This window comes from Procambarus clarkii, chromosome 44 (genome assembly GCF_040958095.1).
Source record: "Procambarus clarkii isolate CNS0578487 chromosome 44, FALCON_Pclarkii_2.0, whole genome shotgun sequence".
Taxonomy (NCBI): Eukaryota; Metazoa; Arthropoda; class Malacostraca; order Decapoda; family Cambaridae; genus Procambarus; species Procambarus clarkii.
The window spans coordinates 22,948,554-22,960,400 of record NC_091193.1 but is presented as its reverse complement, the minus strand read 5'-3'; the positions used below and the strand labels follow the sequence as shown (position 1 = coordinate 22,960,400).

The 11,847-nt window shown below is 51.2% G+C and overlaps 1 protein-coding gene across 2 annotated transcripts in view; it reads left to right on the top strand.

The window, feature by feature from the left end:
* LOC123745393 (uncharacterized) overlaps positions 1-11,847 on the top strand; it is an 87,243-nt gene that overhangs the window by 33,042 nt on the left and 42,354 nt on the right. Inside the window, exon 1 of one of the 2 annotated variants that reach the window (XM_045725904.2) lies at positions 6,893-7,048. The exons of the other annotated variant lie outside the window; for it this stretch is intronic. Within the exon in view, the coding sequence (XP_045581860.1) occupies positions 6,908-7,048 (141 nt within the window). The 5' untranslated portion in view covers positions 6,893-6,907. Of the gene's footprint in view, positions 1-6,892; positions 7,049-11,847 lie in introns of those variants that run through there. 2 annotated transcript variants of the gene reach the window in all.

The following is an 11,847-nucleotide window of genomic DNA, read 5'->3' as shown; positions in this document are numbered from 1 at the left end:
GGTCGGGTCTCTCTCCATGCCCCTGGTCGTGTCTCTCTCCGTGCCTCTGGTCGTGTCTCTCTCCGTGCCTCTGGTCGGGTCTCTCTCCGTGCCTCTGGTCGTGTCTCTCTCCGTGCCTCTGGTCGTGTCTCTCTCCGTGCCTCTGGTCGTGTCTCTCTCCTTGCCTCTGGTCGGGTCTCTCTCCGTGCCTCTGGTCGTGTCTCTCTCCGTGCCTCTGGTCGGGTCTCTCTCCGTGCCTCTGGTCGTGTCTCTCTCCGTGCCTCTGGTCGTGTCTCTCTCCGTGCCTCTGGTCGTGTCTCTCCGTGCCTCTGGTCGTGTCTCTCTCCGTGCCTCTGGTCGTGTCTCTCTCCGTGCCTCTGGTCGTGTCTCTCTCCGTGCCTCTGGTCGTGTCTCTCTCCGTCCCTTTCTCCGTGCCTCTGGTCGGGTCTCTCTCTGTGCCTCTGGTCGGGTCTCTCTCCGTGCCTCTGGTCGTGTCTCTCTCCGTGCCTCTGGTCGTGTCTCTCTCCGTGCCTCTGGTCGTGTGTCTGGTCGTGTCTCTCTCCGTGCCTCTGGTCGTGTCTCTGGCCGTGTCTCTCTCCGTGCCTCTGGTCGTGTCTCTCTCCGTGCCTCTGGTCGTGTCTCTCTCCGTGCCTCTGGTCGTGTCTCTCTCCGTGCCTCTGGTCGTGTGTCTCTCCGTGCCTCTGGTCGTGCGTCTCTCCGTGCCTCTGGTCGTGCCTCTCTCCGTGCCTCTGGTCGGGTCTCTCTCCGTGCCTCTGGTCGTGTCTCTCTCCGTGCCTCTGGTCGTGTCTCTCTCCGTGCCTCTGGTCGTGTCTCTCTCCGTGCCTCTGGTCGGGTCTCTCTCCGTGCCTCTGGTCGGGTCTCTCTCCGTGCCTCTGGTCGGGTCTCTCTCCGTGCCTCTGGTCGTGTCTCTCTCCGTGCCTCTGGTCGTGCCTCTGGTCGTGTCTCTCTCCGTGCCTCTGGTCGTGTGTCTCTCCGTGTCTCTGGTGGTGCCTCTGGTCGTGCCTCTGGTTGTGCCTCTGGTCGTGCCTCTGGTGGTGCCTCTGGTTGTGCCTCTGGTCGTGTCTCTGGTCGTGCCTCTGGTCGTGTCTCTCTCCGTGCCTCTGGTCGGGTCTCTGGTGGTGTCTCTGGCCGTGCCTCTGGTCGTGCCTCTAGTGGTGTCTCTGGTCGTGCCTCTGGTCGTGCCTCTGGTGGTGTCTCTGGTGGTGTCTCTGGCCGTGCCTCTGGTCGTGCCTCTAGTGGTGTCTGGTCGTGCCTCTGGTCGTGCCTCTAGTGGTGTCTCTGGTCGTGCCTCTGGTGGTGCCTCTGGTCGTGCCTCTAGTGGTGTCTCTCTCCGTGCCTCTGGTGGTGCCTCTGGTCGTGTCACTCTCCGTGCCTCTAGTCGTGTCACTCTCCGTGCCTCTGGTCGTGTCTCTCTCCGTGCCTCTGGTGGTGCCTCTGGTCGTGTCTCTGGTCGTGCGTCTGGTCGTGCCTCTGGTCGTGCCTCTGGTCGTGTCTCTGGTCGTGCCTGTGGTCGTGTCTTGCGACTGAGGTTACTGAGGCAGACAAAACAGTGTGGGAGTGAGAGCGGGTACACTCAGCCACCTCCACTTTCTCAGTATTAGTTTTCATCAACCTTGGTGTGACACGTTACTGACAGTGATGTGTTTGTTTGTAGACAATCGAGTCGTCTTAAGAACATATGAATGAAGGTAACTGCAGAAGGCCTTTTGGCCCATACGAGACAGTTCCTATTTATATCCACTCACACTCATTTATATATATGTCTAACCTACGCTTGAAATAATCAAGGGATCCTACTTCAATCATGTTACACTGTAATTGGTTCTACAAATCAAGAACCCTGTTACTGAACTAGTATTTACCCAGGTCTTTCCTAAATCTAAATTTATTTAATTTAACTCATTACGTAGCCTCAAAACTTTACATTTGTCAGCATTAAACTGCAGCTGCCAATCTTTTGGCTCATTATTATTCTCTTTGGCTGGATACCTTTTTGCTCTGCTCTATATATAGGCTTATTAACAACATTTGTTTCTGATGTATTTACCAGTTTTCTCTGATCTGAGCCATGTAGCCGACACGACCGGCAGTGCTACGTTGTCATGCCAAGCTTAGGCCACTCGTAAGCTTTGACACTAGTGGTAGAACCATATATACATAAATTGTGTGTGTGTAATAGTGTGAGCCTTAGCTCCTCTACTTCCTGAGCTGCCATTATGGTGGTGGTGTAAGCTCCAGCAGGCAACACACACCTCTGCATCTTGAGTGAGGTGCTGGAAGTGTTGGTGTCTGTGGCGTGAAGCTCTCGAGTTATATTATAATGGAGCTTTATTATTTTTCTGGCCCCTCGTTATGTCACGTAGGGCTTCAACTACAGGCGCGTGTGTGTACTCTCAAGCCTTGTAGCCGGTGGTGTGATGCAATGACTCCCGTCCCTCGCTTCTCTTACCACTCTCCACTCTTCAACTCCTCTCACGCTGGAGAAGTGTTTGCTTACCAGTTCCCATAAGAATCTTAAACGTGTATCTGTGCTATATTTATCTTTCTCCATTGTTCATGAGTCAAAGTTCTCTCTGTCCTTTCTTGTCCCAGTGGCTTCTCAGCGCTGGGACCAGTTTGTAGCAAACAACTTCACCTCTAGTTTACCATTGTTGTCTATAGGGAAGGGAACTATCAGAAGCGCCAAGCCATTACGACTATATAGCACTTGGAAAGGGTCAGGATAAGGATTTGGGATGGGACGCGGGGAAAGGAATGGTGCCCAACCACTTGGACGGTCGGGGATTGAACGCCGACCTGCATAAAGCGAGACCGTCGCTTTACCGTCTAGCCCAAGTGATTGTGTTTATTGTTGTGTATAGTGGTTCTGTACATGTTAGCAGTTGGTGTGCGTCTCTTTACCTGTTGTTTACCAACTGGTGTTTGGAAGGGTTCCATCCGGGTGCCACAGTCTCAACTTCTGGGCTCATGTGGGTTGTGTTCACGGTCCTGAGTGCCGAGGTTTTAAAAGTCTGTTTTTAAACTAGCTGGGAGGTAATGCGGAGGTTGGTCTTGGTGCCCTTGTGATGATGGGCTTGATGTGACATCTTCCCAGAGACTGTTTATTCTTCAGAACCTCTGAGCGCTAGCTTCTGGGCTCGGCCTCTTCAACTGTGGGTTGTGTCAATTAATATCGTAACTTCCAATCTCATTATTTCTCTAAATATCTGGAGTTAAAAGTTTTTACAGGGTTTTTACAAGGTAAGTTAAAACCAGGGTTTTACACAACTGAATGTGTGTAATGAAGTAAGGGCGAAGAGGGAGAACGGCCTATTGACGTAGCTCGAGTGCACGGGGGAGTTGTGTAAAACCCTGGTTTGTGTCTCGGAGAGGCTGCAGGATCCAGTAAGTTAAGTAGAACTTCGGTTTCAACTCTTTTTGACCATGTCGTAGCTCAGCTGATAAAGACAGCGTCTGGGATCCTCTCGGACGTAGGTTCGAATCCTCGTCACGGCCCTTGTGGATTTGTTCATATGATGCATCACGCTGTTGTGATTTCTGCGTGTAACTAAATGTTGACTGTAACACTACATGGTGACTGTAACACTACATGGTGACTGTAACACTACATGGTGACTGTAACACTACATGGTGACTGTAACACTACTTGGTGACTGTAACACTACATGGTGACTGTAACACTACATGGTGACTGTAACACTACATGGTGACTGTAACACTACATGGTGACTGTAACACTACATGGTGACTGTAACACTACATGGTGACTGTAACACTACATGGTGACTGTAACACTACATGGTGACTGTAACACTACTTGGTGACTGTAACACTACATGGTGACTGTAACACTACATGGTGACTGTAACACTACATGGTGACTGTAACACTACTTGGTGACTGTAACACTACATGGTGACTGTAACACTACATGGTGACTGTAACACTACATGGTGACTGTAACACTACATGGTGACTGTAACACTACATGGTGACTGTAACAACACTACATGGTGACTGTAACACTACATGGTGACTGTAACACTACTTGGTGACTGTAACACTACATGGTGACTGTAACACTACATGGTGACTGTAACACTACATGGTGACTGTAACACTACATGGTGACTGTAACACTACATGGTGACTGTAACACTACTTGGTGACTGTAACACTACATGGTGACTGTAACACTACATGGTGACTGTAACACTACATGGTGACTGTAACACTACTTGGTGACTGTAACACTACTTGGTGACTGTAACACTACATGGTGACTGTAACACTACATGGTGACTGTAACACTACATGGTGACTGTAACACTACATGGTGACTGTAACACTACATGGTGACTGTAACACTACATGGTGACTGTAACAACACTACATGGTGACTGTAACAACACTACATGGTGACTGTAACACTACATGGTGACTGTAACAACACTACATGATTCTTACCCACCTTTCTTTCTAAGAATCGCCATCGATTTAATTCTTGTAATCTCCTTGTTGTTGTGGGAGAAAATAAACTAAAGATTAAAGGACAGTTGTAGTGGATGGTGTGTGCGTGCGTGCGTGCGCGCCACCCACTACAGTCACACCCTCATCTCATTGTCTTCCTTCTTATCTTTCCTCTGCTCTTTATCACTTTATCCTTTCTCTCTTCGTATCCATCATGTGTTTCCCGTCTTTCCTTTCCCTCCAGTTACAGCCCCGCTCGTGTGCCGGGTAAGCCCACTACGGGCTCGCCATAGTCCGTGCTACTGGGAACTTTTATTCAGAGTAGTGTTTCTTTCACCTTCTAGTATGTGGTCTGGTCAGCAACAACATCCTTCCGCTCGTCAAGTTTTAAGAGCGGTCAGCTTTAGACTGTTGTACACAATAAACCCGTCCTCCTCCTGCTGCTCCCACCATCATGCCGAGGGGGGAAGGTGCCACTTGCCTCAGTTACACCACCACCACTTTCCTGTTCCCCAGGTCGTGTACCACTCACATCCTCTACCACCCGGCTGGCTCCCACCACCACTCACTTTGGGCGCTGTAATTTTGAAATGTAGAAAAAAAACACTAGTGTGTCAGTCAGACTGTTATTTGCCCTCCCACACACTGGGTAACTCTCCCACGGGCTGGAGGAGGCTCCTACCCCACACACACACTGGGTAACTCTCCCACGGGCTGGAGGAGGCTCCTACCCCACACACACACTGGGTAACTCTCCCACGGGCTGGAGGAGGCTCCTACCCCACACACACACTGGGTAACTCTCCCACGGGCTGGAGGAGGCTCCTACCCCACACACACACACTGGGTAACTCTCCCGCGGGCTGGAGGAGGCTCCTACCCCACACACACTGGGTAACTCTCCCACGGGCTGGAGGAGGCTCCTACCCCACACACACACTGGGTAACTCTCCCACGGGCTGGAGGAGGCTCCTACCACACACACACTGGGTAACTCTCCCGCGGGCTGGAGGAGGCTCCTACCCCACACACACACGGCTCATAATGACGGAACAAAATCAATGGCCGGGCTCCCATTTATAACCGAACCCTCGTTAATGTGCACCATGAGAGAATATTATATCCTGTCCTTGCTTCCTTTAACCAGCGTAGTGTCCAAACCATCAACTAGCCCAGTATGGAGACGGGCAGGTAAACACTCGCTGAACCAGTTGACGGGGGAGAAGCAGGCCGTCCTCCTAACGTTTCCCAACGTCAAGAAAACGGCCAAATTAAAGTGTCGTCTCCTAACCTACCAGAGGACCTAAAACAGAAAACGGGACAGTACATCACTTTTGCCAGCTGCTTCCCTATTCTAGGATAACCATTTTTGACGTTATGTAACGCATACGATCGAAATGCGACGTTCTTTGTAAGAGGACAGGAAGGGAGAAGAGACCGTCGTGGGAAGGAGCCTGGGTAGCCAATTTAGAGGGTCACGGTCCTCAATTAAGATGCAGTTTAGGATGTCACAACCGGTTCTTGCCGGGAAGACCGTGACCACTGTACACGTGTACACCATGAGACATGAGGCAACACCACCATTATGAGTGCACTGTACACGTGTACACCATGAGACATGTGGCAACACCACCATTATGAGTGCACTGTACACGTGTACACCATGAGACATGTGGCAACACCACCATTATGAGTGCACTGTACACGTGTACACCATGAGACATGTGGCAACACCACCATTATGAGTGCACTGTACACGTGTACACCATGAGACATGTGGCAACACCACCATTATGAGTGCACTGTACACGTGTACACCATGAGACATGAGGCAACACCACCATTATGAGTGCACTGTACACGTGTACACCATGAGACATGTGGCAACACCACCATTATGAGTGCACTGTACACGTGTACACTATGAGACATGTGGCAACACCACCATTATGAGTGCACTGTACACGTGTACACCATGAGACATGAGGCAACACCACCATTATGAGTGCACTGTACACGTGTACACCATGAGACATGTGGCAACACCACCATTATGAGTGCACTGTACACGTGTACACCATGAGACATGTGGCAACACCACCATTATGAGTGCACTGTACACGTGTACACCATGAGACATGTGGCAACACCACCATTATGAGTGCACTGTACACGTGTACACCATGAGACATGTGGCAACACCACCATTATGAGTGCACTGTACACGTGTACACCATGAGACATGTGGCAACACCACCATTAAGAGTGCAGTGTACAGAGCGGCACGAGGGTGTGGGGAGGATGAGTGGGCGGAGGTGCAACAGATATAGAGTACCATCTCATCCTGTACAGGCGATATTGACTCTGGACTGCCACAAAATGAGTTGTGTTGACACACGAGAGCTGTGGCCAGGCGAGTGGAGCTCAGGTGTAGTTAATGTGTGTTACTGCTGCATGTACAAGCAGTTGTGTTGTACACGCCGTCCTCTCGACTAACACGTCACATTTTGTACGTTACGGTCCCCAATGTACGAAATACAAGGTACTGGGAAAAGCAACAGCGTTTTTCTACGCATCGGTAAGTTAGGTTAGGTTGCTTGTGTGAGTGTTTCTGGTTAAGTTAGCACTTTATATTTTGTACGTTGTGGCAAATCAAGAGAACATGCTGCTTACAATGGTACGATACTATGAGATAATATTATCGGGGAGAGGAAGCCTGTTATGCAGACGATGACCACAGTAACATAGTTATCGTGAATAACCGACGTGTTCATGTACGTGTCACCTCTTGGGTGGCTTAATCCTTATCAATCAAATCAATTTCATATAAGTGTCCAACCCACGCTTGAAACAATCAAGGAACCCCACCTTCACCACTTTACACGGCAATTTGTTCCACAAATCAACAACCCTGCTCACTACAACTCTAATTTACTTACTACAATATTATTGCTGAATGTAGAAGATTAAAAAAGATATTTTTACTCTGAAATAATATAATTTTATAGCGAAATTGGGTCCCATCTAATTACCCAAATCAACATTGTCGCTTAGATCGTCTACTTTCTATGGCGTCACCTGCCACTTAGTTTCGTCTAATTTTGTTATCAAATTATATTATTTCAGTGCTTTGGGTAGCCTAGGGTAATTAGACGGAGCGGTGTTCACACAAGAATGATTGGATGACATTCCATCATCCACACAAATGTATGAATGAGGTGGAGAATGGATTAAGGGATATACCCATAACGTGCGACACAATCAGGAAGAGCATTGACAAACTTAAGACTCAAAAGCCCCAGGTGTGGATGGAATTGAACCAAAGTTATAATGTAACTGGAAGATGAACTATGCCTACCACTAAAATTTCTTTTCAGAAAATCTCTGGACCTAGGGATACTTCCCCTAGATTGAAAGTATGCAAATGTTACCCCTGTTCAGGCTATGAGTCACAATAACGTGGCTAAAGTATGTTGACCAGACCACACACTAGAAGGTGAAGGGACGACGACGTTTCGGTCCGTCCTGGACCATTCTCAGGACGGACCGAAACGTCGTCGCCCCTTCACCTTCTACTGTGTGGTCTGGTCAACAAATGTTAACCCTATTTGGCAGAAAGAACTCAGCAGAAAACTACTGTCTGATCAGCTTCACACATCTACAAGCACACGGAGAGAGAAGCCTAAGGGAGGGAATCATTGATCATCTCACAGCGAACAATCTTGTACAGTCAACGCAAGATGGGTTTGTTAAAAATAGATCCTGCCTTACAAACCTGCTCACATTTTTGGAAACGGTGACCAGCTACACAGACAGGACTTCCGATAGATGTAGTATATATGGACTTTGCTAAATTTTTCAACAAGGTACCACATAAGAGACTAGTAAGGAAATTACAGACACATGGAATAAATGGTAGAATACCAGAATGGGTAACTACCAAATTAACAGCATTACTTGGCAGCAGCTTGATGAAGACCTGGGGCCAGATTCACGAAAGCACTTACGCAAGCACTTACGAACGTGTACATCTTTCCTCAATCTTTGACGGCTTTGGTTACATTTATTAAACAGTTTACAAGCATGAAAACTTCCCAATCAACTGTTGTTATTGTTATAAACAGCCTCCTGGTGCTTCGGAGCTCATTAACTGTTTAATAATTGTAAACAAAGCCGCCAAAGATTGAGAAAAGATGGACAGGTTCGTAAGTGCTTTCGTGAATCTGGCCCCTGGACCTTAGAGTCTGGACCAGAATACGGGGCGGAAGGGAGGGGGAGGAAGGGAAGGGAATTTTCGGGGGAAAGCGCCAAGCCATTACGGCTATATAGCACTGGGAAGGGGTCAGGATAAGGATTTGGGATGGGACGGGGGGAAGGAATCCTGCCCAACCATTTGGACGGTCGGGGATTGAACGCCGACCTGCATGAAGCGAGACCGTCGTTCTACCGTCCAGGCCAAGTGGTTGGGGGAGGTGGAGTGAAAGGGAAAACTGCCACCATCGTTCATATATTTACAAAACAATGAATGGAAGTCTTCTCTTTATTGGCAGTTATTATAGTTAATGTTAAGAGGTAACACCAAGCATGAAGATGCGAAAGTTAATTACAGGTAACACCAAGCATGAAGATGCGAAAGTTAATTACCAAGTGTGTGTGTTTAGTAAATAATATTCACTCCTCTTCACTCTACCTTTCACTTTGTATAAGTCAACCTAACATCTTGCACTCATTTGTTATCACCTTTAAAGACAATTCAAAATAACTTAGAAATTATTCATTATTATGTATGTTCACGATTCAATAATATATATGGACAATTATTTTCCTTTCACTTAACATAATCAATACTGATTCAGAATCAGTCATTGAACACAGACAAATTGTTGGAAAGTTCCAACACCTAATTACTAATCCCTAATACAACAGGATGTATTTCCTGTGCCAGGCGTCATAATTAACTAACACTACTAATCAGTAGTTACTAGGCGTCATAATTAACTAACACTACTAATCAGTAGTTACTAGGCGTCATAATTAACTAACACTACTAATCAGTAGTTTGTACAAGAACGTAAGAACTCTTGTATAAATAAAAAAAGAAAGAAAAAATGAAGAACCAAAGGCTAGGTAAGCCCCGCCTACCAGAGACACCCGCGGCTATTTTGCTCCGCCAGGCAAGACGGCTCCTAGCGTAGGCTACTCTATCCCTTGCAGCTGTATTTTAGTGTCTCAATAAACGCACTTGAAGTTGAAGCCGACTCGTTTGATGGAAAGACACGGACCTCCGACACCACCTGACCCCTACACAACACCTGAACACTCCTGAGGTGTGACTTTGGAACTGTCAAGGAGCCCACAGCCTCGTGCCACAGTTTCCTCTGAACTGACAACTCTTAAAGTGCATTTATTGAATAAAACCAATTATGGTATTACAATGAGGGGAAGGATGGGGCGACGGATGAGGGGAAGAATGGGGCGACGGGTGAGGGGAAGGATGGGGCGACGGGTGAGGGGGAGGATGGGGCGACGGGTGAGGGGAAGGATGGGGCGACGGGTGGGGGGAGGATGGGGCGACGGGTGAGGGGAAGGATGGGGCGACGGGTGGGGGGAGGATGGGGCGACGGGTGAGGGGAGGATGGGGCGACGGGTGAGGGGAAGGATGGGGCGACGGGTGGGGGGAGGATGGGGCGACGGGTGGGGGGAGGATGGGGCGACGGGTGAGGGGAAGGATGGGGCGACGGGTGGGGGGAGGATGGGGCGACGGGTGAGGGGAAGGATGGGGCGACGGGTGGGGGGAGGATGGGGCGACGGGTGAGGGGAGGATGGGGCGACGGGTGAGGGGAAGGATGGGGCGACGGGTGGGGGGAGGATGGGGCGACGGGTGGGGGGAGGATGGGGCGACGGATGAGGGGAAGGATGGGGCGACGGATGAGGGGAGGATGGGGCGACGGATGAGGGGAAGGATGGGGCGACGGATGAGGGGAGGATGGGGCGACGGATGAGGGGAAGAATGGGGCGACGGATGAGGGGAAGGATGGGGCGACGGATGAGGGGAAGAATGGGGCGACGGATGAGGGGAAGACTGGGGCGACGGGTGAGGGGAAGACTGGGGCGACGGGTGAGGGGAAGACTGGGGCGACGGGTGAGGGGAAGACTGGGGCGATGGGTGAGGGGAAGACTGGGGCGACGGGTGAGAGGAGGATGGGGCGACGGATGAGGGGAAGGATGGGGCGACGGGTGAGGGGAAGACTGGGGCGACGGGTGAGGGGAAGGATGGGGCGACGGATGAGGGGAAGGCTGGGGCGACGGGTGAGGGGAAGGATGGGGCGACGGATGAGGGGGGAAGGATGGGGCGACGGATGAGGGGGGAAGGATGGGGCGACGGGTGAGGGGAAGGATGGGGCGACGGGTGAGGGGAAGGATGGGGCGACGGGTGGGGGGAAGGATGGGGCGACGGGTGAGGGGAAGGATGGGGCGACGGATGAGGGGGGAAGGATGGGGCGACGGGTGAGGGGAAGACTGGGGCGACGGGTGAGGGGAAGACTGGGGCGACGGGTGAGGGGAAGACTGGGGCGATGGGTGAGGGGAAGACTGGGGCGACGGGTGAGAGGAGGATGGGGCGACGGATGAGGGGAAGGATGGGGCGACGGGTGAGGGGAAGACTGGGGCGACGGGTGAGGGGAAGGATGGGGCGACGGATGAGGGGAAGGATGGGGCGACGGATGAGGGGAAGGATGGGGCGACGGATGAGGGGAAGGATGGGGCGACGGGTGAGGGGAAGGATGGGGCGACGGGTGAGGGGAAGACTGGGGCGACGGGTGAGGGGAAGGATGGGGCGACGGATGAGGGGAAGGCTGGGGTGACGGGTGAGGGGAAGGATGGGGCGACGGATGAGGGGAAGGATGGGGCGACGGGTGAGGGGAAGACTGGGGCGACGGGTGAGGGGAAGGATGGGGCGACGGATGAGGGGAAGGATGGGGCGACGGGTGAGGGGAAGGATGGGGCGACGGATGAGGGGAAGGCTGGGGCGACGGGTGAGGGGAAGGATGGGGCGACGGATGAGGGGGGAAGGATGGGGCGACGGATGAGGGGGGAAGGATGGGGCGACGGGTGAGGGGAAGGATGGGGCGACGGGTGAGGGGAAGGATGGGGCGACGGATGAAGGGAAGGATGGGCTGACGGATGAGGGGGAAGGTGGGGCTGACGGATGAGGGGAAGAAAAGGGGGTGAGGGAAGAGAAAACAGAGGGAGAGGGGGAAGAGAGGTGGAGGGTATAAGTAAAGACGGGTGAGGATAAAGAGGATTACGGGCTATTCATGCCCGTGCCACCTCTTGGGTGGCATAATGGATGGATGAAGAGGAGGTATGGTTGACCTG